The 27,583-nt window shown below is 43.1% G+C and overlaps 4 protein-coding genes across 10 annotated transcripts in view; 2 read left to right on the forward strand and 2 right to left on the reverse strand.

Moving 5' to 3' along the window:
- Nucleotides 1-1,258, forward strand: part of smarcd3b (SWI/SNF related BAF chromatin remodeling complex subunit D3b) — a 55,684-nt gene extending 54,426 nt beyond the window's left edge. For all 5 annotated transcript variants that reach the window (XM_005738866.1, XM_005738865.1, XM_005738864.1 and 2 more), the window contains one exon: nucleotides 33-1,258. In XM_005738866.1, the coding sequence (XP_005738923.1) occupies nucleotides 33-86 (54 nt within the window). In that variant the 3' untranslated portion in view covers nucleotides 87-1,258. The remainder of the gene's footprint in view (nucleotides 1-32) is intronic.
- Nucleotides 1,259-4,734: 3,476 nt separating this feature from the next.
- chpf2 (chondroitin polymerizing factor 2) lies at nucleotides 4,735-11,645 on the reverse strand. The gene is made up of 4 exons (XM_005738871.1): nucleotides 10,298-11,645; nucleotides 8,276-8,840; nucleotides 8,006-8,188; nucleotides 4,735-6,498 (listed from the first exon to the last, which is right to left on the reverse strand). The coding sequence occupies exons 1-4, from the start codon at nucleotides 10,567-10,569 to the stop codon at nucleotides 5,224-5,226; spliced, it is 2,295 nt and encodes a 764-aa protein (XP_005738928.1). The 5' UTR covers nucleotides 10,570-11,645; the 3' UTR covers nucleotides 4,735-5,223.
- A 288-nt stretch (nucleotides 11,646-11,933) lies between these two features.
- Nucleotides 11,934-18,013, forward strand: abcf2b (ATP-binding cassette, sub-family F (GCN20), member 2b). Of its 2 annotated transcripts, none has more exons than XM_005738869.2 (15): nucleotides 11,934-12,017; nucleotides 12,815-12,965; nucleotides 13,084-13,296; nucleotides 13,844-14,026; nucleotides 14,127-14,298; nucleotides 15,191-15,286; nucleotides 15,368-15,470; nucleotides 15,665-15,760; nucleotides 15,904-16,023; nucleotides 16,437-16,526; nucleotides 16,609-16,719; nucleotides 16,799-16,861; nucleotides 16,979-17,107; nucleotides 17,187-17,390; nucleotides 17,469-18,013. In XM_005738869.2, the coding sequence occupies exons 2-15, from the start codon at nucleotides 12,827-12,829 to the stop codon at nucleotides 17,586-17,588; spliced, it is 1,839 nt and encodes a 612-aa protein (XP_005738926.1). In that variant the 5' UTR covers nucleotides 11,934-12,017; nucleotides 12,815-12,826; the 3' UTR covers nucleotides 17,589-18,013. The 2 variants fall into 2 exon arrangements, with proteins under 2 accessions (XP_005738926.1, XP_005738927.1); XM_005738870.1 differs by having other exon boundaries at nucleotides 12,008-12,066.
- A 60-nt stretch (nucleotides 18,014-18,073) lies between these two features.
- LOC102205173 (uncharacterized) lies at nucleotides 18,074-26,103 on the reverse strand. Of its 2 annotated transcripts, XM_005738872.2 has the most exons (12): nucleotides 25,679-26,103; nucleotides 24,386-24,484; nucleotides 23,767-23,857; nucleotides 22,575-22,798; nucleotides 22,245-22,487; nucleotides 22,025-22,123; nucleotides 21,711-21,904; nucleotides 21,442-21,616; nucleotides 21,177-21,333; nucleotides 20,936-21,089; nucleotides 19,891-20,002; nucleotides 18,074-19,801 (listed from the first exon to the last, which is right to left on the reverse strand). In XM_005738872.2, exons 1-12 carry the CDS (start codon nucleotides 26,082-26,084, stop codon nucleotides 19,626-19,628), a joined length of 2,130 nt encoding a protein of 709 aa, XP_005738929.1. In that variant the 5' UTR covers nucleotides 26,085-26,103; the 3' UTR covers nucleotides 18,074-19,625. The 2 variants fall into 2 exon arrangements, with proteins under 2 accessions (XP_005738929.1, XP_005738930.1); XM_005738873.2 differs by lacking the exon at nucleotides 24,386-24,484.
- Between the last annotated feature and the right edge of the window lie 1,480 nt (nucleotides 26,104-27,583).

Consider the following 27,583-nt stretch of genomic DNA (forward strand, 5'->3'; position numbering starts at 1 on the left):
GATTTACCTCCTTCTGCTCTTCCCCGTGACAGATCCAGCAGAGGAGACAGGAGCTGGAACAGGCCTTAGCGGTCCGCAACACCTAAACAAAAGAGGCCCTCCTGGATTCCTGAGTCTGATTTCAGAGAGTGTGTGTGTGTGTGTGTGTGTGTGTGTGTGTGTGTGTGTGTGTGTGTGTGTGTGTGTGTGTGTGTGTGTGGTCATTGCTGATGTCTGGTGATTCCTTAAACCTCTACAGTCTAAAGGAGGCTTCATCTCAGAGGTGACTAATCAATTTCATAGCTGTGTTTTGAAGTGTAACCAGAGGAGGGGTTCACCAGACAGCAGCAGCGTACTGTGGTCCCCCATCTCCTCCACGTCCCGTGTTAGCGCAAGACTGCGAAGGCATCGCGGTTGAAAGCGTGGATCCATCCCCTCGGAGGACGACGCCAGTTTCCGCTCTGTAAATAAACGTCACTAGAAAAGCTCCTTCTCGACCAGCTGCTCGCACGCCACTGTGTTTTCGGATTCTCGTCTCAAGACTGTGCAGTGACAAACGCTCATGACGTAACCCGCTGACACAGTCAGAGCCCCGCGGCTGCTCTGGATGAGTCTTTATTTTGTTTTCGTATTCTTTTTGGAGAGAGTGCTTTTCCTTTGTCCTCGTTAGGGGGAGAGCGTGCTCCAATTGTCGATTAATTACACCAGCAAAGTCGCGACGACAGCGTGACGCACCGGGTGGTTGCACAGGATGCTGCACGTAAACCAGAGGTGTGGATAGAAAAAAAAAGAATAGAAAAAAAAAGACTTCTTTTTACAGTAAATTAACCAAACTGAAGTATTATGACATTATCAGCTCCATCTGTTTATACTGTAGTAAGAATAAGTGTTTCGATGAAGGGAAAACAAACAAACAGTATTGATCCTGAACATAATAATCATAGAGAAACAGATACGCCTCTAAATGTTCCGTCACTCACTGCCTCTTTGTCGCGTCGTACTTTTTGCCCGTTAGCGTCCCGAAGGTTTTACCAAAGGTTGCAGCGAGAAGAGAGAGCGATCACTGAAACAGACGTTGGCAAAATCCCAGACCTGGGTTTAACAGAAACGACTGAATAAATCCAAACACGCCAGAGTATTTAAAAGAAAAAGTGCTCCCAAAAGCTTTCCTTAACTCTTGAACTCTTGCATCAGTGAACTTTTAAGCTCAGCTCTGTGGATTTTTGTCTATTTCTGCATTTTTTTATGTTACAAACACACGCATTTAAAAAAAAAAGAGAGAAATGAATTTCTTTTCTACAGATGTGAATGTAAATATGTTTTTTTTTTCTTCCCCTTAAGAGGGCCAGCTGTACAGTATACGACAGACTATCTGTGTGTGCGCGTGTGTGTGCGAGCGTGTGTGTGTGTTTGTTTTGGAGGATTTCGGGAGGGGGTGTTGCAGTATGGGAGCTCCATGAGTTTTGAGTTAGTAGGGCAGGAATGCTAGTGTTCTTCTGTGTACTATCTTGGGTTCGGGATGATTTATTTTAGGTCTATCCCGTGTGCATCGTGGGAGCTGGAAGCTGCAACAGAGAGAGAGCCCTCCCTCGCGCTGAGTCTCAGTAGCTGTAACTCGTGATATAATCTGCACCGTTCTCATGTTACACCTGTTTTGTTTTGTTATTGTTTTTTTAAATGACACATGAGTTGTATGTATATGTTGTAATGTCAGGCTGAAGGATTTTCTTCTCTGCAGTTTCTAGATTGGGTGGGTTGGGGGGGGGGGACTTCTTTGCACTGTGCTGTAACTCTTTGTCGGGACTCTCTTCGTCACGGTTGAGACCCCTTTTATCATCCCAGCGTACTCAAAAAGGCGATTGGACGATTTCACGATGACCTATGCATGCTCCATGGACGTTCACTATCACTATCACACCTTGCGAGACGGTCTGTGTAAATATGAAAAGCTGGCATACCAGTGAGTGTGTGAGTGTGTGTGTGTGACGAGAGCGAGACCCGTCACATTTGTTGAAATGCCTTCTGAAAACCTTTTTTGCCAAAAAAAAAACTACAAAAAAATCCAACATACCCTACCAGCAACTAACTGTAGGTGTGACTTTTCTGAGCGTGTTTTTGTTACTAGGACTAAATTATATTAACTGCACTCTTTAGAGGAGAAAAAGTAGTCATAGGTAGTATCTCGGTCCTGTGTCTGACCCAGTGATTTTTTTTAAAAATTTTATTATTATTATTATGATTTTGTTTTTCTTTGGATGGCCGAGGCCTTCACGTTGCTGTTCACTAGCACCCTCTTGTGGAGGAATCTACGAGCTGCAGCTCCTCGGCTTCGAGCAGCGTCTGATAAAAGTGTTAACAAACTGCTGTGTCTTCTGTCACTAAACCCTGGTGTGCTGTTGACATGTCTGTCTCGATCCGTGCATGTGTTCCCGAAGAGCGGGAGCTGCTCTTTTTCTCTGTTTACACTGTTGTCAGAGGGTCGCCGACAGGAAGGTTATAGTATACATAATGCTGTATATCTGTAAAGAGCAAATCTTGTTTGGTGATTACATACTACAGAAAAAAAAAAAAGGGAAAACAGCTGTGACACTGCGAGACAGCCTGGATGTAAATAAAGAAGCGCTTGCCAAAGTTTGTAAATGACATGAGATCTAATGTGTCTTTTTTTTAATAACTTCATTCACACTCAGTTGACACTTAACCTAACATGGATGTCTTTGGACTGAAGGAGGAAGACGGAGTACCAGGAGAGCAGGGAAACTCCACACTGAAAGGTGCTGGAAACATTCCTTACATGTTTGGTCCATGGTTACATGACAGCATCACACAGGTGCTGCACAGCCATGATCAGAATCTCCTGACCCCACCACATCCTTGATCTGGTGACTAGAGCTCATTTGAGTGCAGTGAAACAAAAGTTACTTAGTGAGATGAGTTTAGCATGTGACTCCGTAAAGCTCTCAGACTTTAGGGTTTTACTTAAACGTTTAATTATAGAAATAGCTTTTTGGAGTTAGAAGAAAAGTCTTCAACTCTGTGGTCCATCTGCAGTTTTTTGGCTCAAAGATAAGTGAAACCGTATCGGTTACACTGCGTAGAAACTCACTCATTGGTTTGGAGACAAAGGCTGAGATGTTTTGGGCATGAGGAGAGGGATAGTGGATATATCAGAGAAAGGATGTTGAATATGGAGCTACCAGGTGGGAAGAAAATAGGAAGACCACAGAGAAGGTTCACGGATGTAGTGAAAGGACATGGAGAGAGCTGCGGGCTACAGTGAGATGGAGGCAGAAGATCTGCCGTGGCGACTCCCAGAGGTAAACATCAGGAAGAAGATGATTAGGCAAAGAGTTTGTATAAAAGACAAAACTTGCCTTTTAATCATCTGGACTTTCCTTGAACTTTAATCAATATTATTAACATTTTAAAAAACCAATGGATAAATATGAAGTGACGCAAAGCTGCCACAGCCTGGTGAGGAGGGATGTGCTACATGACAAAGATGGGCTGAGAGGCAAAACAAAACATTGCACTGTAGTCATTTTGTTGATGGGTAGAAGACCAAATTTCACCTGAATTCAAAATTTTATTAATTTCCCAGCTTGCAGTTGAAGAAAGTCCCTTCCGCTGGGTTTGTGACTTTTTTTCCCAATGATCAGGTTTAGCTGCTGAGTTATTTAAATGTAATTTTTGGCCCTTTGAGCAACTCAAGCTGAGTGCCATTAAGTTCTATTATATTCAATAGAAGGCTGACATCTCTACAGGTGATACATCCAAAATGGAAAGAACTCTAAACTACAGGGCAGAGGAGAAAGGCATGGATTATATGTTAGGGTGAAGTGTCCTTTTAATACTGGCTTAGTGAACAGCAGAGTGATTCTGTATTGTGTGAACTCATTTGCTTTTCACCCCTGCAATCAAACACCAGCTAATGCACACGTGATCACAGGGAATCCAGTCTCCGTGAGCTCTGTCATTGTAAAAGCCTTTTGAATTTTTCAGTTTCTTCAATTAGCTGCAGAATAAAGCGGGGGGGGATGCACAGCCCTGCCGTACACTCTGGCTTTGTGCCCTGCCTCATTGGTGGGTTTCGTTTCTTCCATGAGCCAGGCGCTCCTCAGAGGTGGCACACAGGCCTTTTATTGTTCACTGGCCTCACCACGAGGAAGCAGGTGGAGGCGCTTCCAACGGGGAGCTGCAGCAGTGGCTGTAATGCTGACTGCAGCTTTGCTCCCGTCTCAGAAAGAGCTCCTTTAACTCTGCTGCTTCTCTGTTCTCCCGAGCCGACAGGAGAAAGGTGAGTGAAGTAAGCCTTTCAGACCGTTTAACCACCGCCATGTCAAGGTTAACCACCTCAGCCGCTGCAGACCCCGACCCTCCCTCCGGGCACTGAGTTCACCCCCCCCCCCAAAAAAAAAGACGTGCATGCAGAACGCTTGCCAAAACTCAAGGAGGCCCGGGCAGGGGTGGAGATTCACTGACTTAATGCGACGAGCAGGCAGCTTTGGAACAAACTGTTCACTGCCTCTGGGGCTCTCTGCAACGCAGCTTTTGGGAAAACTGAGAACACTACAAGACGCATTATTGTGAATGTGAACACACCATCTTTACTGACCACAGAATCTTTTCTGGCTTTTCTTCAGCTCTGCCAAGCAGACAACAGATACCTCCAGGAATAACTGTCCAAGCACGCCGTGTTTTGTCTAATGAGACTGAGTCTTTTACACTGTGAGCTTGAATGAATGAAACAACAACTCTGAGCAGAAGTATCACTCTTTAATACCTCTTAAAGAGCACAAAGTTTAAAGAAAAGGCAGCTTGTTTCAGTATTACTTAAAAAATCCTCACAAAAGGAAGACTTATGGCTCAAGTTTTTTTCCCCTCTTATTCATTTCTAACAATAAAGGCTTGTGTTAATTTATTATTGTCTTTAAAAAAAACAAAAGAAAAAAAAAGGGGGGGCTATAAATATTGTTGTTCGACCGGAATACAAGTAACGGCTTCTCAAAGTGACGTTAACATCAGTAATGGTTCAACAGGTCTGGACAAGACAGGTTTAAAGTTACACAGTCATAAGTCAGAGGGTTTATTTGCAGCTGCTGGAGTGTCAAAAACAGTCCTGACTTCTTTCCACCTTGTTCAGGGGTGAGAATTTCAGTGTGTGGATGCAAGAAGTACCACGTTTAAAAAAAAGAAAGAAAGAAAGGAAACAAAAATCACATTCAGTGTCCTTCAGTCCAAGCTCTATGTGCTGTTGGCCTGCTCTTGCTCAAACAGAGCCATGGCTAGATGTGAGCGTGACCCCAGACCCTCCAGGTTGCTGAGAACACAGCGGTGGTAGATGTCCTCGCTGAAGCGGGGATTGCACGTCCGCCGCACGTATTTCTGAATCAGCGCCGGCTCTACTGCTCTGAACACATGCAGGCCCGAGTAACGGACAAAGATGTCGTACACGTCCATGCTTTCCAGGAGCTCCTCGTTATCCAGGATGTCGGCAGCCATCTTCGTCCGTGCGGTCATGTAGTCGGCGTTGTAAAAGCAGGCCTCGTCGAAGACGTGCCGGTCAAAGTGGCCGTCTCGCAGTGACTCCGAAGCAGCGGAGGAGGAGGCAGCAGAGGGCTGCTGGTCACGGTAGAGGACGGCTGGGTTGTACTCCTGGAAGTGGATGGGGAAGAAGACTTGCCAATTGCTGATGGAATTCATTCTGCAGCGGTTCAGGAAGTCAGCGTTGACCTCTGTCCAAACGCTGGCCAGGAAAAATAGTGTGTCCACCGGGTGCTTCTTGGAGATGATGTCCATTAGCTTGACCTGCGAGGGCACCTCGGTCTTCACACTGATCCAGGGGATCTTCACGTCTCCGTAGCGTTTCTCCACTTCCCCAATCATAGCCTTGACGCCAGCAAACACGTCAGTCTGACTGACTCTCTGCGCATCGAAAGGATCGTAGATGAACAAGAACGTGAGTAAAACATTGTCATGGGTGTCCAGAGTGTTCATCACGTACATGTCCAGGAAGTTCCCAACATAGTCCTGATCCTGGGCGGTGACAGGCAGGATGACCTGCACCCGTGTCGCTTCTGTCACATAAGGCATGGGAATAATCTCAACTGAACTTAGAGGTCGCAGCAGGTTGACTCGTTTGGCAATGACCTGGCTGTGGCCTTTCTGGGTGTAGGCCTCCAGCGCGAGGTCCAGTATATACTCCATACCACGTGTGGGATCAAAGCGACGGTACCCATTAAGCAGACGCCTCTTGCGGAACCGTAGCTGTGGCTGGTAGCGCTCGTTGAGACGCTCGACCGCAATCTCTAGAATTGCATTGACGTCTGCGCGGTTGACACCTCTCAACTCACATTTGGGGGAGCCATCGACGCAGGAGTAAATGTGCTCTTCCGTAAAGTACTCCCAGTTTATGACCTCAAAACGCGTCCTGGGTTTGAAGGGAGGGTTGATTCCTATCGGCCACGTCACTCCAGCCTTGCCCTCTGGTGTCAGGTCACTCAGGTTACTGATCTGCATCTGATGAGTGCACACAAAAATTTGAAATGCATCAGAGATGTTTAGCAATATGTCACCTACAGCCAAAATGCAGGAGATAAGAGCTTCAAAATTCTCAAAATATAAATGAAACATTCTTCCTTTATTAGCAGAGCATACAGGAAAAGAATTCACAGCAACCCAACTATCACTAAAGATAATCAACATAACTGACAGGTGACACAGATCATGTAAATGTTAATTAAAAGTGTGCTTCATGACATAACCTGATATGTTTAACATCCTCAGTGACAGGCTGTTAAACCCACAGGGGAACGCTGTATTGTTGTGATAAAACCTGCTTCCTATAAAGTTGTTGTCTTGCGTGAGGAATGTAGGAAGTTAGACTGGATCATTTCTCCAGCAAAAGAGAAAACACGAGTTGACAAGATGAGCAACTAACATCTATTTATGTCCTTTGAAAATGCAGCCCCTTTCCCCCGTGGTTCTTTTATATGACCTGCAGAAAAGAAGATGGTAAGAACATGTTGGGCAAAGTATCTAAGATGGGCAGACACTTGTCATCAACATCCATCATGAAATTATTAAATAGCCTTGTCTAAGCCAAGTCTTTTTACGGCCCTTCCCTCACAGTTTTTTCCATCACAATCGAGCGAAGTTGATTTGGAAAAGGATGTCACAGGTCATTTTTTTGATTATCCATCTGATTAAGGAAGAGAAACAGGGAGGAAATGCCAAATTACACAATAACCGAACTGAAAACAGTTTATGGAGTGATGAATCCAAATTTGACATTTTTGGTTTAAATCATTGTCAATATATACAGACTGCATTTCAGCCAGTGGTGTTGGAGATCTTGTCAAATCATGAACACAAAAAAGTACCATCAGGTTTTGATCCACCATACAGTATCATGTGGAAAATATCTAATTGGCAGCAGTTTGGTTTTTCAGCATGACCATGATTCCAACCACACTGTAATTGAATTAAAAGCATTAAAAGCCATTAGAATTGTACAAACTCTGTTTTTGCCTTATACTATATTTCCATGTATGTTTGCATGCTGCAGTATTTCCCACTTTTGTAGTAAACTGTAAGTAAATGAATGGTGGCTTAAAACGTTTGCACAGTACTGTACTCTATCAAGTGTTCCTTGTGCTTTAACCAGTATACACAAAAATTAGCTATAACAATAAGTTATGTCTAATAAAGTCATGACTTATTTTATAGCTCTGTGGTGCGGTAAGCTATATTTAACCTTAAGTCAAAACAACTCTAATGAACTGTCATTAGCAGCTACTTTAGTTACATAAGGTTTCTCAGGCAGATCATACTCGGCACAACACCACATCCCTTCTCTTGGTTTTCTGGCATATAAATATTGTTTCAGTCAGGAATTACTGACTCAGGTCCTGAAGAGGGTGTGGTGAAATAAGAACAAACTGTATACTAAATTTTGACTAAGAAGTGATGAGTCAGGCAGAAAAAAATGTTTATAGGAGCGAAAAACAAAACCTGTATTACAAACCTGCAGCTGCTGGATCTGCAGGTAAATCCATTCTAGCTCAATGTGGCTGAAGCGTTTGTGCAGTCGATACATGAGATTTGGGTCAGACACAGGATGCACTGTGAAGGCATTTTTAAACTCTGGGCTATCTTCACGCTCTGGGTCTGCATTTTTCCCAAGCTCAAAATAACGGTAGGTCATCTCCTGCGAAAAACATGCACATATAAATATTAATATAGCGGACAATCCTCCTACTGATTAAACTACTTATTTCAAAGTCTGTGTTTTTACCTGGTGCACTTCCACACAACTCATACCCAGGTAGTCGATAATACAGCGGCCCAGCCACTCATCAGGCCTCACGCTGAGGATGTCATTGCGGCAGGTGTCGAGATGGGGCTGCAGACGGGCAAGCAGACTGCGGGACAGCAGGTAGCCATAGCCTCCGTGGCAGTAACGTGCCTTCTCCTCACCACCGATGAACTCCTCTGCCCTGCCCATATACAGGTCCTGACCTGCGCTGAGGTGGCCCACCAGCTCCGACAGCCGATCCGCCTGCATGTACGTGTCATCCTGGGCTAATAGGAACCAGTCGTATTCCGAGCCGTAGTGCTGGTGGAGGTGGCGTACCGTCTCATACATCAGCCACACCGGGCGATCGTCGCCATGGGCAACCACAGTCATCCCGTGAGGCACCTTGGGGCTGCGCAGGCCTGTGAAGAAGAAGGTCCGGTGGAAGTGGTGGGCAACTGTGCGGTTCACCGCTACGGCCAGCGTGTTGAGGGTGGCCCGAGAAGTGAGCACGCCAACCAGGAGTCGCTCTCTGATGCCCAGTTCAGTGTGGATGTATCGTGTTCTGAAGAAAGAGGGCAAAGAGGGAGCAATTACAGCAAACAGCAAGAACACCGATGCATAAAAAGTATCTTCTCATAAGCGTGAACTTGTTTCCATCACAAGATACTAATGTGATGCAGATACTAAGTGGCTGTGAAATAAAAGATAATTGGATAGAAATGTTTGTGTAGGTGGTGTCTTTTTGGATTTAAAGAAGGAATTTGATACCAAGTTATTTTATCTGAATTGGCACTATATAATTTTTCTGCAGAAAATGTTAATCTATGCTATGGATGTTATCAAATCTCCTTTTTTTTGCGTGTTCTACAGGAGTCCCACACTTCTCCGTACCAAGTCCCCTTTTATTATCACTTTATAGCAATAATCTACCTATTGTATCCCAAAATGTTAATATCCAAATGTATGCAGATGATCCCTGGAAAGCATCCTTGACTCCTTCACGTCTAGGAATGGCTTGGTAAATCATACATTTTATTAAGTAGTAAAAATGAGCATGCAAGATGTTTTCAAAAGAACCAGTAAATGAGCTGAAATAACACTATATAAAATATATATTTTTGCAATGATGTCAGTGGTATTTTTAAGCCTTTTATGGGCAGTATTTTCTGTCGGGGCATTTACACACAACTATATCTAGAGAACTACTTAAGCTATGTCAGTTAAGTTTTGAGGTCCTGCTACTTTAAGGAGTTTCAAAAGAGTACCTAAAGTTCCACATAAAATTCTAAAAGTTTGAATTTGCTTGAAATTCATCATCTCTGTAAAAAGAACAAATTCAATGATAGTAGGATTAAATTTGTACACAAAATCCCATCGATGAGGTGTTCTATTATATCTCCCCCCTCCAAAATTAGCAACCCTGCTAAATAATGACAATAATAATTACAGTGCTTCACAACAGAAAAAAGGAAAAAAGCAAATGAAACATCAAATTGAACGTAAATATCAATAATTAAAGAGGACTGATAGAAATAAAAAGTGTAAGCACAGGAGAGGCCTGCTTTTAAAAATATGTCTGTAAGAAGCATTTGTAAGACCACAGTGAGCTGGCCAATCAGATCTCATCTGGGAGATTATTCCAAGGAATGGTTGTACTGACAGAGAAAACCTGATCATCCTTATGGGATGACTATCAGAGCCAGTAGAAATAAATAAAAAAGATAAGAAATAAAATTGAAAAAAGAAAATGGATGCAATCCTTTGCATCAGTGAGTTTTCTGAAGGAATTTGTGGCATAATCTGTAATCTACAGGCCACTTATTCTCTGTACCCCCCTCAGTGCAATGAGAGCATTGCAGGGGGATATTAAATGTAAGAATGTAAAATGGGGAATTAACTAAATGCAAATCCACACTGTGTGGAAAAAGTCTCCAGCTTCTTTCAATTAAAAGTCGAGCAATGCTTCCTGTGATCCTTCTTTAAGCACCTGGAAACAGGGACCATACCTCCCGCACTTACCTGAGGACCTTCTTGTGCGGCTTGTTTGGGTCCTTGTGATAGGGCACTATGCGTGGCTGAAAGTCTGCGTCTCCAGTTCCATCTCTTGAATCTCTGTGGCCCTCTCCCCCACCCAAAAACCGCCTGCCATTGCCCAGCTCATCTCCACAGGAGTCCTCCGTGTCTCCTTGGGTCCAGGACACCATCAAAAGGCTCAGACTGCATCCAAGAGACAGCCCCAGGATAAGGGGTAAAGCAGGCCTGAACAGGGCCAAAAATGAGGAGAGACGCATCCCTGGCAGTTATGAGCTACACTTATTGTGGCTGTGCTGGGAAAAATTTTTTTTAAAAAATCCCAACAACAAAAAACTAGAGCACTGATAGTGCCAACACTCCTGCCATATGTTAACACGTCTTTGATAAATCTGAACCGAAATGAGTAAAGAAAATGACAGAAAACTGGCTTAAAATTAAAGTCTGTTCCCAGTCCCTTTCAGCGAGGTAGTGAAGTTTCTACTCAGCCTATAACGAATGATTAAATCTAAACGTTACATGTTACAGCACTTTTTAAATGTTTTTTTTTTGTTTGACAAATGCAAGAAATGTCGTTTTTAATCCAACGTCACAACGGAAGATGACCAAACTGTAAAGCTACCGGAATGAAGCACTTTGTTCATCTGAAAGATGAAATGCATACAGATATTTTCGCATGATTAACAGTCATTGCGAGTCAAAATTTTAAGATAACAAAAAGGGAAGAAAAACTCAGAAATGTCGTTGTCATAAAAATTGTGTAACGTTACTCTGGTGGTTTTTTAACCGTTACCTTAATTAGCTTAACTAGTTTGGGATGGCGTTAGCTAGAAGCCAAAGTCAGCTAACTAATGCAGCTAGACGATGAACTAGTAAAGTTAACCGTTTATCTGGTTACCAGTAATAAAAGACAACCCGAAGCGAGAATACTCGGAAGTATGAACTCCACAGTATCGTTTTCCACCAGAGGAAAGCATTAGGGAGCCGAGCTAGCGAGCTAGCGTCGAGTCCGTTGTTTCCGTACACAAACGACGATCCATCTCCACGAATGCCGACTCGAAGGAGATCCCATGTAACACAGCTCATACCGGGGGGGAAAGCTACGAAGCACAGCCGTGCACATTGTCGCCCATCTCCGTCAGTTTCCTGACTTCCTCAAAAAATCCGAGTGCCACACAGACAGCGCTGAAACAGCGTCCCTCTTCAACCTCATCACCGACCGCCGAGTGCTGCCGCAGCATCACCCCCCGACTGAGCAGCTACCGGCAGATCTCTTCTTAGTGAAAGCAGTACTTAAAAATAAATTCCTCCTAGAAAATCACATTGAACGCACGAATGTGTTAGATACGTATCAACACAACATCTTAGTGATAAGAGGACAAAAGAAGCCTTACTAGGATGGCAAAACCTCATAAATACAATATCTACCCATTAGTCAGTGCCAGTTTTCAACTCATAAGCCGTCTCTTTAGTTCTACCTAAGAAATATATAAATTTGGCTTATTTAGTAGTTAATTTAAGGTTCAGTTGATGGGTAAAGGGGACATTTTTACTGCAGTCCCACGAGAAGAGGAGGGAACTTACATCTTCACCGCCCTCCTTGACCATATATGGTCCGTCTGGCGGCTTGGCGAGCGGCTACATCCACCCGGCGAAAGTGGACACGAGACTGTCGGTGTGTTCAGGAGAACAGCGGTTCATTATTTAGGTAAGAGAGGGAATAACACTGTATGAGAGCTGCCACGGTTGTATGACATGTAAGCGGTTTTATTTTAAGATAAACACAGATGTGGGGGTGAGCTCTAGTTAGCCGATTTGAGAGTTTTTCGAAGCTACTTGGGGCCCTGCGTCAAGTTAGCTTTAGCTGCTCAGGCCTGGCTACCGTTGTTAGCTTAGCTAAGGGGCTAACGCGCTAAATAGCCGGCTTATAAAAACTATTACGATTTACTTTTTATGTTTCACACTCTGGGCTCCTTAGACCATGATATTTATTATGGTTGGTTAACTGTGAAATGACAAAGTGTGACGTGTAGGCTGCTAACAGCTATGCTATCATGCGTTATACCGCAAAAAGCCCAACGTGCGGGCAGGTGGGACTGAAAGGAAACAAAATGCGGGTTTGGGGAGGGAGCATTATCCCCGCTATTACTGTCATTTAGCTGTCCTTAGACATTTTAGGCCTTTATACTCAAAGTTAGCCTACTTTTTAATGTAATCTGTAAAATGGTGTTATACGGTGAGTTCAATTACCGGCACATTTTTAACATTATGGTAAACAGGCAAGTGTACCGAGGTTGGTCCTGGCGCCTCATTATGTAAGCGATTAGTCATTTTTACCCTTATTTATATTCTGACATTTAACTGGTAGACTAAGACCAATTGGAAAATTGAGAAACCGTTAAACAACCTATGATCACGATTCTCCTGACACACTGCGATTCTATTTTGGTCTTAGTTTCTTCTTCATCCATATCATTTCTGTGTTTTTCTTTTCCTATAATGTAGCACTGCACAACCATGCCGTCTGACCTGGCTAAGAAGAAAGCAGCAAAGAAGAAGGAGGCTGCCAAAGCTCGCCAGCGCACCAAGAAAACTGAAGAAGTAAATGGGGAGAGTGAACAACAAGAGGCCCAGCTTAATGGAGCAGAGAGCAATGGTGAGAAGATGACTGAGGAAAAGCACTGATTGCTCACTGGATTTGTCAGCCTGTGGTAAATTTTCTAACTGAAGCTCTCTTGTTTTTTTTTTTTGTTTTTTTTAAATATATTTGATAGGTGTTGAAAATTTGACAAAGGAGCTGGATGAGTTTGAGCTGCGGAAAACGGAGGCCCGGGCAGTGACGGGTGTTCTTGCCTCCCACCCTAACAGCACTGATGTCCATATAAGCAGCCTGTCGCTCACCTTCCATGGTCAAGAGCTGCTTGCAGACACCAGCCTGGAGCTGAACTCAGGCAGACGCTATGGCCTCATTGGTCTTAATGGCACAGGTAACTAATTTATCCTGGAGCAGTATGTTTCTATTAAGACTTTAAACACACAGACATTAGAAACCAAAAGGAAAAAAAAAACCCAGCTGTTTCAAAACCTAGTATTTCATTTGGCCATCTGGCCCTTTAGGCCAAAGGGAAAAACCTGAATAACTGATGATATTAAAGGGTTCATATTACAGGAATTATATAAAGTTGACATTAGGCTTCAACCAATGACAGGGAAATGACAACATGAAATGGTTGGAACCCAAATTAAACCTTACTGAGTTTTAAGGATTTGAAGCAAGTACCAATGAGAGAAAGATGCTGGTGACTGACACATCAGATGGTAGGGTGTAAAAGCATTAGAAAGTTGAAGCAGAAATCTTGGCAGCTTTATGGCCCACCTGAGGCCCATGGGAGTGGCCAGTAGGGAATCTCTTATCAACACTGGTTCTGCTACACTTCCTTGTGTAGCTTGCATTTGTCAAATGTTCTTATATCACATCCCACAAAACATTTTTCTCTCTATTATTTATTTATTTATTTTCCCGTTTTCTGCCAGGAAAATCCATGCTGTTGTCAGCCATCGGACATCGTGAGATTCCCATTCCAGAGCACATAGATATTTACCACTTGACCCGAGAGATGGCCCCCAGCGAAAAGACTGCTCTGCAGTGTGTCATGGAGGTGGATGAACAGAGGATCATGTTGGAGAAGGAGGCAGAAAGACTTGCCCATGAAGACTGTGAGTGTTCAAATAAACTGCAGGAAGTTGAAAAATCTCTCTAATTATGCTTTAGCTATATTATAAATGCCTTTTTTTTTTCTTTTTTTTTTGTAAACAGCTGAGTGTGAGAAGCTGATGGAGCTGTATGAGCGTCTGGAGGAGCTGGATGCAGACAAGGCGGAGATGCGAGCCTCTCGGATCCTCCACGGTTTGGGTTTCAGCACTGCGATGCAGCAGAAGAAACTGAAGGACTTCAGTGGAGGGTGGAGGATGCGTGTTGCTCTGGCCAGGTAGACACAGCTCGTATAGTACTGTACCACTGAGTTACGGTCATCCTCGTCTCTCCAGCTTTCGACTGATCCTGTGTCCCTTGTCCAAATGACAGAAAAACACACACGATAAAAGCAAACTGTAGCATTGTGTCCTGACTTCACTACCATACAGGAAACTAAAGTGGGCATAAGTTATAATTTCCTCTGTGTAGTCACGATAACCAATACAGGGAGGGGGATGAGGTGATAATGTATCCATTAAGGTACACCCTCTGTGATGTGTAACGTGTTGCCCTAATACAAGAAACGCAACAGTGGTCTCAGTAGATCTGGTGTGAGTGACACAGACTGGGGACTATCATGGTTCTAGCATCTCCGGTTTGACAATGGAATCATTTGGATGACTAATAGGGTATTGGCATGATAGCCAGAGTGGTATTAAGTCCTAACATTTCAGTCTGTTTTGTGTAAAATATCTCTCCTGTCTCTTGATCTTCATTGTGCCCTGCCTATACAATATTGTGTTATAATGTGGAGAGGAGATAAACTAGTGTGAAATTGATATTCAAATTCACTATAATATTGAACCAAAAACAACAATCCTATTGTTTTGCTCATTTCATAATAAAGGTGCTTCAAGCACACATTTCATATTACTTGTGTGTGCACTCAGACACAGTTGCTGGAGTTGGATATATGTCCTGGTGTAAATGTCAAAGTACAGAAAGACCAATTAAAGATCTTTGATCCTGAAGATCTTCATCCATCGCACACAAAGCACAGGGCTTTTTGTAATTTTAAAATGTGGAAGCACAAGCATTCAAGACTAGTTCTGAGCTTTAGATTTGAGGAGTTAATCTAAACAAACTATCAGTATTGCTTTAAATTCAGCTGTTTGACATCTTTGTAGGGCTTTGTTCATCAAGCCCTTCATGCTGCTGCTGGATGAGCCCACTAACCACTTGGACCTGGATGCTTGCGTGTGGTTGGAGGAGGAGCTTAAATCGTAAGTTTTCCCTCTGCTTCCTTCATTTAAGTCGGATATGGATTAAGACTCATTTTTGATCAACTTGATGGTTTTTGTCAGGTTTAAGCGAATCCTCGTGCTCATCTCACACTCTCAAGACTTCCTGAACGGTGTGTGTACCAATATCATCCACCTGCATCAGAAGAAACTGAAGTACTACACGGTAAGGGCATGCAGCTGAAGTGACTGCCAGAAAAGAAAACACCCTGAGCATGCTTTGTAGGCTTCCAAGTATCATGAATAGATTGCTATACATGTAATCACATAATGCTGAATAAGGAAACCAGAGGCAGGCTATTACTAAATATATGTGTGCCACCCTGTTGGATGACGGTGCAAATCTATTTTCATTATAAGGGTAACTATGACCAGTATGTGAAGACCAGACAGGAACTGGAAGAGAACCAGATGAAGCGCTTTAACTGGGAACAGGACCAGATAGCACACATGAAGGTAAAAAAGGGACATCATGTGGCCACGTGTCACTGCCTGATTGGTACAGAGACTTAGGCATCCTTTTATGAAGCAGTTACTGTTGCTATAGCCACACAGTAACATTTGCACTCAATTATCTTTTTTGTATCCCAATTTTCTAGAACTACATAGCCAGGTTTGGTCACGGCTCTGCAAAACTGGCACGACAAGCACAGAGCAAAGAGAAGACTCTGCAGAAGATGGTTGCATCAGGCTTGACTGAAAGAGTCGTGAATGACAAGGTACAGTAACTGTGGCCTATTAAATTTCATCTCTTTTTTTTTTTTCTTCTCTTTTTTTAACTTAATAGTATCAGTTCACAACAATGGTTGTCACAAGCCAGTTTAAACTGTAAAGAGCCTGAAATATCGGGGAGAGAACCCAGTCAATCAGATTATTCTTGGAGCTCCAATTGGTGACAGTGGGAAGGAAGAAGTTCCCTTTAACAGGAAGAGGGTTTCCTGAATCTAATATGAAAGCTGATTTGACAAGAGGGAATGTTCTGCCTCCTATTCTACAACCTTTGAAACTGTTGCTCAGCTTGCAGCCAGGCAGTTGTTTTTCCAACTTCTGGATCAGTAATGTATGTGTTTTAGGGACTGTGGTTAGTGGTGAAACCTACCAACTTAGCAGTAACCCTTCCTGTTTCCCACAGACTCTGTCATTTTATTTTCCTCCCTGTGGGAAGATTCCTCCTCCTGTTATCATGGTTCAGAATGTGAGCTTCAAGTACAGTGAGAATACAGTGAGTATAATGCATTTATATTTTTCCCTCCTGTTAAAATATGGATTTATTTGGCACACTTAGTGATTTTTGTTTCCTTTAGCCGTACATATATAAAGACCTGGAGTTTGGTATTGACTTGGACACGCGAGTGGCTCTGGTGGGACCCAATGGAGCTGGGAAATCTACACTTCTGAAGCTGCTTATGGGAGAGGTAAGGCATCTTTATCATCAGCTTAGATCTACCCCCAGTTGATTTCAGAGTGATGAGGTTTATTCTCTTGTCTCTGTAGCTCCTACCTACTGATGGTATGATCCGCAAACATTCTCATGTCAAGATTGGCAGATATCACCAGGTAAAACAAATCTTTTGAACATACTGCACAGGCTCCATCTGATTCATGGCGTTAGACACTGGTGGTGGCTGGTACAGTTAAAGATAAACGTGTGGGTTTTTAAAATTTTCTCTATAGCACCTGACTGAGCAGCTTGAGCTGGACTTGTCTCCTTTGGAGTACATGATGAAGTGTTTCCCTGAGATCAAAGAAAAGGAGGAGATGCGGAAGATCATCGGTCGCTATGGTCTAACTGGGAAACAGCAGGTAGGAAGGGGATACTTTCAAAGAACTACTATTAATTTTGTCTCCTCTCTACCATTCTGACATTTGAAACATCTTCCAGGTCAGTCCGATCAGAAATTTGTCAGATGGTCAGAAGTGCAGAGTGTGTTTTGCTTGGCTGGCCTGGCAGAACCCTCATATGCTGTTCCTTGACGAGCCTACTAATCACCTGGATATCGAGACTATTGATGCGTTGGCAGAAGCGATCAACGAGTTCGAGGGTGGTATGATGCTAGTCAGCCACGACTTCAGGCTAATTCAGCAGGTATGGACTGATCACTTAAAGCAATCAATTAGACCTTGATTAGAAGTGTCGCTGTACTAATGGTCTCCCTTCCTGCAGGTGGCTCAAGAGATCTGGGTCTGTGAGAAGCAGACCATCACAAAGTGGAACAGAGACATCCTGGCATACAAAGAGCATCTGAAATCAAAGATCGAAAAACAGCAGGCACATGACATCTAGAGGAGCTTCATGCTGAGCCACTCCTTTATCTCATCACAGATTTGACCTGCGAACTCCTGAAGGGATGAGCAGGAAACGTCCAAGCCAGAACTAAAACGGTCTCTTGTACATGTTGTACTGTATTTCCATCGGTTTGACAGTGCTGCACCGTGCTGAACATGACCCAAACCCCCTCCGCTGTTCTGATTGGCTGATTCACCCGAAGCATCTCGGTGCATTTTGGAATGCATTCCATTGTGCTGTCTTCATAGGAAAGTTTTATTTTTCCACGTTCTGTTTATCCCAACATGTATGCAGCAGCTTTTAGGTCATATTTTATATTTAAAAAATTGACTTCTTTCTCCCCCCATGTAAAATTACAGTTCTGCCTTATTTAACAATGTAATGCAATAAGTTTGTCTGAATAAACGGAACATTAAAAAACAGCAACTTCCTTTGAGAAGACTTTATTGTTAATTGTAACGAATACAGTGTTTGTATCCAAAAAAACAGAAGCTTTTAAGGAAAATAAACTATTTTACATATGTGTAAACAGGGGAAAAAAGCTTGGAAGGGATTAAAGAAGTTGCTTTGGGTCCTGAGTGAGCCCCATGGCTGCATAGATATGTTATATTACAGCCATTACACTGCACTGAATGAGGCTCACTGATGTAGCAGAAAATGGCTAAACTTTCCAAAAAAAACTAAAACATTGGCATAATTGATAATAAGAGGGCTACTTATAAAAGAAAGCGGAGGTCAGTGCATTACCAGGATGCAGCTAAAATAACTAGTTTCAGGTGATGAGAGCTAACATCCATGCAGGCTGAGTTATAAAAACCTTGACTTCAGTGTTTTTACCTTTTTAAATGTGGGTTGTTTTTGTTTGTTTTTAGCTTAAAAAGCTGCATTCACATCAAATTTAGCCATACAATTTTTAGGCTAATTCCAGTATTCTACACTGTATGGTGACTCATTTTTATTAAACTCTTGCCTAATCACAACTAACAATACAAATACTACTTTCAAACGGTCAAACTAAAAAAAAAAAACAATTACTTCTACTGCTACATCCAGTATGACTTGAATACAGCTTCAAAATTAAAGAAAGTTAATTTCAACGCAAATAATCAGTGGAAGACATTTATCTGCCTTCATGTCCCTCTAAAACATTTGAACCGTGTTTGGTTTAACTGGCTTTGTTGTTTAGATTCTCATTTAATACCTTAGATAAAGTCTGTTAGTCATCGCATGCTGTTGTACATTCCCAGCATAAAGTATATTTCTGCCACTTGGCTCCAACCTGATGTCTGTAATGCGAAGCTTCAGGGTTACAAAGATGCTTCCTTCTTACTGGGGTGACATGATGCAGGCCTTACCTGACAGAGCTATAATACTAAAAAGTTTAATAACTTACAGCCATTTTTTTCATCCTGGGTTAAGAGGGGCTAAACTACAGTAATATAGTAGTGTTGCTTTGGCTGGAGTCGCTGTGTGGTTGTTTTTTTTCCTTCACATTCTTCTAGCATTACATTTTTACCATCTTTATAGAACATGTCACTCTGCTGCCAGGACACCCATCCATATTTCACAGCCACGTGAACGTGCTTATGTCGAGACAGACACATCCTGGGTGGACTTCTCCAGTTAACAACCACCTTCTTGTGATCATTTAGCCTGACTGCTGGCGCAAAGTGAAGCCAGATAAGGAAAAGATCTCCAGGGGTATGTTGAAGCTGCTTCGTAGTACAGGCCCCTGGAGAAACACAGGTTGCTCCAACCTGTAAAGCTGCGCATAAAGCTATAAAGTTTTTCAGGTGGCGTTTGGGGCTGCAGAGTATTAAATAATGATTAATTCTGTATATGTAAATGTTAGAAAAAACAGCTGTTGAACACAACGCTCCTGTTTAAGGTTTCAACTCAGCACGCATGATTGACAGATTAGTGGCACTAGCTGCGGTTGAAACAGTGCAAGTAGGAGGAGTGTTTCATCAATTATGCTTTGCCCAGATGATCCTGGAGGCAGCATCTCAGAGGGGCAGCCGAAACTCGTGATGCTCACTGGGCTTCCAACTCCTCATCTGAGACATCGTCAGGGGAAAGGATGCGAGTGTTACTGGCCCGAATACTGTTGATGTTGGTGCAGGAGAGGAGACTAGCAATTCCCATCAGACTCACCCCGGTCCCGTCCAGGTTCACCTGAGCCAGGTGGATTTGTTTCAGGAACTTTAGACCTGAAAGGAAGAGAACAACATATACTGGGTCTGTTCATCTGAGCAAACAAAACTATAAAATCAAAGACCACCTTAGAGCTGGACGTTACCGTGATCTGTAATCCGCGTGCGGCTGAGATTAAGTTTAACAAGCTGACTGCAGCGGATCAGACCTTTCCTCACCACGTTGTCCCCCACCTGAGTGCTGGCTAACCCCAACACCTGGAAAAAAAAATAGAAAAATAGCAAAATATTAAAACCTCTGCATCAAATATTTTTTATCATAAACTGGTCTTTACATTTTGATTTCGGCCTACTCTGAATGCCCAATGATCAATTTCATTCTGCAAAAGAGTTTAACTGTGATGCTAAAATAATAAATTGAAGCCCAGCTAGTATAAAATAAGCAGGTTATCTGGTCAGACAGCTTGGGTGTCAAACTGTGAAATGAGAATCACATCGATGATCAGACACACAGACTTTACTAACATGGTTTAATTTAACGGCTTCCTCCCACCGTCCAAAGACATGCAGCTTGTGGGGATAGGTTAATTGATTAATCCAAATTGTCACTAGGTGTGAATGTGAGTGTGAATGGTTGTCTGTCCCTGTGTGTTAGCCCTGCGACAGACTGGCGACCTGTCCAGGGTGTACCCTGCCTTTCGCCCTATGACAGCTGGGATAGGCTCCAGCGCCCCCCGCGACCCTGAAAAGGATAAGCGGAAGCGGATGGATGGATGGTTTAATTTAATCAAACATGTATGTACCATAGATCGATGTCACATTCAATCATAGACAGTATAAAGACAGATGTAGCTTCTGTGTTTGAAGAGTGAATCCAGTTCAGAAATGCCTGTTTTTTTAATTCCCACCAGATGATCATAAATGTGGTTACAAAAGGTAACAAAACAGCTCTCTGACTTAACCTCAACAATCACCTACCTGGTAAGTTTATGAGATCAGACACTCATTTTAAGTCACACTAAATAAAATATTAAGTCTATTTTGTAAATCCATTCTCTTTATCTAATTCAGAGTCAGTCTATCCTAGTTGTCACAGGGCACAAGTCACCAATCTATCACAGGGCTACTATTTACACTTGCACTCGCACAAGGATAAAGCAACACCTGGATAGTACTTATTGGGATAGTCACCTGAAGGTGCGGCAGACAGGTTATGAGGTCGGCCACTCCTCGGCTGGTGACTGCAGTCCGATCCAAACAGAGCTCCTGCAGCTCCTGCATGCATCGCAGGGAGGGAAGCCCTGCATCTGTCACCTGAGTGTTGCTAAGTGACAGCTTCTTCAATCTACACAAAGTAAACACAAAACTCCTGTCAGCATTTTAATCGCAAGGAAACACCTGATATGATGGCGTCAGTGAGTGTGGAAAGGACCTGGTCAAGGTGGAGAGGTGGCTGACTCCCTGGTCTGTAACCTGTGTGTAGTCTGTCAGGTCCAGCTCTGAGAGCAGAGTCAGTCCGGAGAGGAATGACAGCCCGCTGTCTGTCACAGAGTGGCGTCCAGGGAGGGTGATGCGAGTCAACTTCAGACCTAGAAGTAAAGTAGACACCTCACAGATTCACCACAGACTTTCATACTGCAGGCTCACTCCATGCCTACCCTCATTCTTTTAATTCTTTTGCTTTATGCTCTACAAACCTGAGATGATCTGAAGGGCATGACTGCCATCTGCTACAGGGATTCCCACCAAAGTGAGGGAAGTCAGGGCAGGGTGGGTAGCAAGGTGCTCCAGAGATGCCTCAGTCACACCTGTCCCATCCAGGTTGAGGGTCTGCAGGCTGGACATCGCTGCTAGAGCCGTCAAATCCTTAACCTGAAAGAAAAACGCACAGCAAGTCGAGTAAATATCAGTGAAGATGAGAGCAGTGTCACCAGCTGAATAGACCTCGCTAACAGAGATAAAGTACTTTAGTCTGTTTGATGCTGAGAAGTCGCAGCTGTGGCACAGAGGTGGGGAGCACAGCTAGTGTGGTTTCAGTCACTGCTGTCTGGTTCAGGCTTAGCTGAGAGAGGCAGGACGGCACTGACTGGAGGTACAGTACCATCCCAGCATCTGTCACTTTGGTCTGGTCCAGGGACAGGAAACACAAGTTCTTCAAACCTTAAAGGCATCAGCAGAAGGGAAATATGTATGTTGAATAAAACTACTTAAATAAGAACAGCTTATTCTGAGATCCAGTTTTGTAAATGTTGTCAACAGTGATGTTTGTGTGTGTCCAACCTGTGATATGCTGCAGGCAGGAGTCAGTCAGCTTACTACAGGAGGCCAGATTGAGGTACTGGAGTTTGACCAGGGTGGACAGGATACACAGGCCAGAGTCTGGGAATAAAAATAAATAAATAAATACAAAGACAGGGACAAACTGAAGAGCAGACTTTGCAGAAATTTGACAACTAAATTGATAAAAAGCCTAAAAACTACCAGATATAAAATGTTTTACCAGTGATGAGAGGTGAGTTGACTAAACTCAGGTGCTTCAGGGCAGTGAAGGCCCGCAACTGCCGTAGGAGCTCATTGGTGGAGTACGGGTAGCTGTTTAAGACAAACTTCTGGATCGGGCAGCCGAAGAACAGCTCCAGGGTGCGTGGATGTAGCAGCCTCTCATGAGACATGTGGTTGAGCAGGAGCTCTGCTAGCTCTGGGGTCAGACCTGCTAGACTGCTGCTGTACTGCATGCTGGGAGCTGTGAGACACAGAGTCGAGAGTGAGCAAACAGCAGCGAGCAAACAAAGCTGTGAGGCACAGTTCTGTGAAGTTTTGTGACTCTTACCAGTCATGAGGTGGACCGTTGCGCGGATAGCCAAGGCACATAGTGAGGGCACGCTGGGTGCTCTGAAGGGTCTTTTAGGGGGTGATGGCTGTCCTTGGTTGGCGTGGCGGTCTTCTTGCTGTGCGGCTCGTTGAAGACGCTCAACAGCAGCCTGACCTGCAGCTGCGGGCGCCAGCGGCCCTCCTGCATTCTCAGGGTCTGCCGCTTCCTCTTCTGGGCCCTCTCTGAGACACACAAACACAAGTTGTGTCCACGTGTTGTATTTTAATGTACAGATAAAGCAGATCTCCAGAGCACCCCCTGCTGTATTTCTGTGCAATACAATAAACAATAAGTGGAAAGGCTCTGATGAGCTGAAATATCCACATTTACTTTTGTATAAGATGCATACAGTCAAATTGATTTAGCTTAACTTAAATTGTTTTTAAAAACCAAAACTAATAAATGGATGGCTAGCTTATTACTGACCATTGCTGCACAATGAGACATAAACATCCATTTTTCTTGCCGATTCTCACATTTTATTTTCTGTATCCACTTTTCTCTCTGGCTCTTTTCTTCCTGCTGTGCAGCTCATACAAACTTAATCTTTTTAAAATGTTGGTAGAAGCTTTAAAGCATCTTTCCCTATCTCCACAACAGTAAAGAGTTTCTTTCAGACTATACCCAGACACAGATTGAGCTGGAGCTCCAAGATAATATTCATCTTTTTTTTTCTTTTGTTAACAGGGTGTTATTATAAAACGGATCATTCTGGATGCAACAGAAGTTGGAGTGGTGAAGTGTGCATGCACTTTCAAACTAATTAAATGCATCTACTTGCAAAACACTTCAGATTGCATGATTAATGTGTGTAATGTGTGTTAGGGCCACATTAACAAAAACAATATTTTGAAACAGTCATTTGAGAATGGAGTGTAAATTTCAAGAGTAAGGTCATCTCACTCTGTCCACCAAGTAATAGTGAGTTTGTAACTGTATTATTCACACTGGATTTTGGGTCCTAAAAGAAAGATAATGTCTTTCTAGCTTAAAAAGATTCTCAACACAGCATTTCTTTCAAAAAGCAAAATTTAAAAAAATAAATTTTCTCTTAATGTGGCCCCTAACACTATTTTGTATTACAAAGCAGTATGATCGTAGTCCTTGGTCCTATAATACCATTCTAGTGCCATTCTTTTTAAACACTTGCCTGAGTCGATTTCCTTGCCCTGGCCAGCGCTGCCACGGCTCAAATCCTCCTCGCATCCTGTTCTCTGGAAAGAAAGGCAGCCTGGGCATTCCTGTGAAAGTTACACAAACGAAAACTGTAATCCATCCAAAAATACTCTAATGCCACTGAGCTGAAGCTACAGATGCTGAGAAAAAAAACTTTATACCACACACCTCTGATTAACATCTCTGATTCTCCTTGAACTAGCTCTTCTCTGTGTCTGGTTCACATTCAGAATACAATACCACAACCACACACTGATTGGCTGACCCCACCTGTAGGTTCTTAGTAAACTCAGCAGTTCTGACTTGTGTGCTGTACGTTTGGCAGAAAGGGGAATTAACCTACATATTTTCTAATACTAATCTCTCTTACAGCGTGACACACATTAGCAGGCCAATCTGTACACTAGGCCACTATATAGTGTAATAGTAAAAAAAATCAAGCTCAAAGGAAGAGGCCAGGGTCAGCTGTTTCTGTTCACAGCGGATGAATAATGGAAACGTATGGAAACAGTAATAGAGGAACAGGGAGAGGAGGGAAGCAAGAAAAATGTAGATCAAAGGAGGGATGAAGTATCCACACTCTGGAGCAGTACCGTTCGGCATGTGAAGCGGTTCTTCCTCTCCTTCTTGGTCCATATCAACATCTATGGGAGGATCTTCAGCATCACCAGGAACCAATCTCTGGCCTTGACCTGTCGAACCCCCAGAATGTCATCCAATGACTCCACAGCCATTTAAGTAACATTTAACACATTCAGCTGATCAAATAACTGAGCCCAAACAACCATGAAGAGGTGCGATGTTACAGGTGTAAAGAATCCCATTGGCTGATATACAATGTGTCATCTGATCAGGCCACCCAAGTGTATTAAACATGACCTATTATACTCTTTTTCATACTCCTTACTTTTATTTTTGGACTCTACTTGCACGACGACCTATCCTGGGCCTCGTGCAGCCCCCTCAGTTCACCCACTCTTAAGCAGTTTTAGCTCCTTTAAACCAACTGATTGTCTGCCCCTCCCAGCCAACAGCAGGTGGGTGGGACTTCCGTGTTCACAGTCAAAGCTGTGCATCTGAAGTAATACTAAGTATATGCCCTCTCTCAGACATCATACAGCACAATAGAGGTAGAAAAATCTGTCAAACAGAGTAGTTGTAATACAAGTCAAAGGGAGCAGGTGGATTGGCTTAGAGCACAGCTAATGGCCATATAAGGAAATCCCCTCTAGCTGACTCAGACCTGATCCAAGAAAATAAATAAATGAACTTTTACCTCATACTTGTACATTTACTGACTTCATTATTTTAAATGTTCAATATGAGCATGTACCTTCGGAACACTATACATGTGGTGGGAAGCGGCTGTCAAAGTATATTTGTCAATTATGTGTAATAATTAAAGCTGTCCATGGGACAAGATAAATGTATGGTGGACAATCCCCTCGTTCGACCATTTCGACCGTCCCAGCCAGCTGCTTCCACAGATGGACTCCACTGACTAAGAGCAGAACAATTACGTCACTCCTCTCTGAACGTCCACTACAAACTTTAGGGTCGTTCGAACCACACACCGAGGTTGCAGAGGCGAACAAAGACTCCACCGATCGTGTAGCTGGATGAGAGACTCACTGCTCTGTTATTTATCTGACAAACTAACCTTTGAAACATGATTTGCCAAGTAAAGCGTAAATGTTACTGCAAGTAATGGTTGTGACTGTAGTCCTGTAGGATTCTAACATCATCATGAAGAGTCCCAACATTTAGTAAACCGTTCAATAAAAAAAAGTTTGGAAAAAAGCAAATCTCTACTTGTTTTATTCCATTTAGTACGTTTATTTTTATTGCTTTTTATATTAGGTTTAAATAAAGTAAATCATACTTACCCCAGTCATGGGATCCACGCCGTAAAGGAGGAACTCCAGGAATCCCTGCATAATTCACTGCCTCTTCCCACAGCTGGTTAGGTAGTGGAGGAGGTATAACAGGGACCTGCTCTCCCACCATGTCCTGGCCAGGAGGAGGCTGAGGAGGCGCAACACAAGGAGGCGGCTCAGCACTGTGGCCTGCTGGACTTGTTTCCTGAGGCGTCTCTGGAGGAGTGGTCTGAATACACAGTGCAGCGTTAGGCGTAAGGCCGAGAGAGCGGAGGGAACAGGCAAGCTCAGCCTCCCCAAAGCGCTTCCGTGGGAAACCCTGAAGGAGAGAAAAGGAGGGTAGGGAGGGGTGACGTCCGGTGATGTGCTCCACAACGCTGCGCAGAGGGGCATCAGCTGGGAAGCGCTCACGCATGGACTCACCAGACGGCAGTCGAATCTGCAGCAAAACACAAATATACATGACAAGGTTATTACAGTCAACTTCATTTCTAAAAACTAGAAACGATACTGTGTCCTTAAAAACTGAATCAAAATGAATATATTTTTAGTTTTTGCCAATATAATGTCACGCTTTCAACACATTAACATATTAGTATTAACTCATACAGCAGGTAAAATAAGTACTGAACACATCACCAGTTTTCTAGGTAAATGTATTAAAAAAGGCACTATTGCCATGAAGTTCTCACCAGATATCGGTTACAACCCATCCAATCCACACATGCAAAGAACTTAAACCATAGATGTCCATAAATTATGCGTAATAGAGAAATGACACAGGGAAAAAACACATGACGAAAGGGACGTGCAAAAATCATTAAAGTCATGACACCACCTGAAATCCATCAGTATTTAGAAAGCAATCCTGACACTCAGTGCAAATTAATATCAGCTGGTTCAGTTCCAACTGATGGCCTAAAAAAGAACATCTCATGATGGGTAAATGAGCTCTCTCAACAACTTAGCAAACCATACTGAAGGCATTAGTTGCAGCAGAATTTCTAAACTACTGAAGGTTCCAGTGAGCACTGTTGGGGCCATAATCTGGAAGTAGAATGTACATCATTTCACCATAAACCACCCTTGACCATGTGCTCCATGCAAGATTTCAGACAGACAACTGAAAAGAGTTATCAGAAGTGTCACGTATGAGCCAAGGACCACTTGTGGTGAGCCACAGAAAGTGGTAGAAGAGACAGGTACAGTTGTTTCGAAGAAAAGTAATGCGCTCAACCATGGCCTGTATGCACACTCACCAAGCAAGACTCCATTGCTGAAGAAAAAACATGTTGCTGAACAACATTTAGACAAGCCTATTAAACAGGATGCCCTAGTGCACACCATGTTTGGAGGTCAAAGGCACTGCATATCACCACAAAAACACCATACCAACAGTGAAGTTTGGAGGTGGGTTCATCATGGTGTGGGGCTTTTTTTCAGTATATGGTACTGGGGGGGCTTCATATAATTGGAGGACATATAAATGGAAAAATGTACTGAGACATTCTTGATAAAACTCTGCTGCCATCTACCGGGATGACCAAAATGAAACGAGTGGACAGCAAGTCAAAGATCCTGAACACAGCCAAAGAAACTCTCAGTTGGTTTGAGAGAAAGAAAATAAAGCTGCTAGAATGACCCAGCCAATCACCTGACCTAAATCCAGTTGAAAATATATGAAAAGAACTTAAGGTCAGAGTTCATAGAAGAGGCCCACAGAACCTTCAGGATTTGACAACTGTTCATTTGGAAGAACGGGCCAAAATCAAACCTCAGCGATGCATCCAACTAGTTTGTGTCTTGAAGCTGTCATCACCAACAAAGGCCTTTGTGCAAAGAATAACTGCCTTCACAAGTGGTTTGTTTGTATTGTAACACCATCTTTGAACTGACACTGAAACTAATAAGTAG

This window comes from Pundamilia nyererei, unplaced genomic scaffold (assembly GCF_000239375.1).
Source record: "Pundamilia nyererei isolate P.nyererei 1_Seehausen unplaced genomic scaffold, PunNye1.0 scaffold00087, whole genome shotgun sequence".
Taxonomy (NCBI): domain Eukaryota; kingdom Metazoa; phylum Chordata; class Actinopteri; order Cichliformes; family Cichlidae; genus Pundamilia; species Pundamilia nyererei.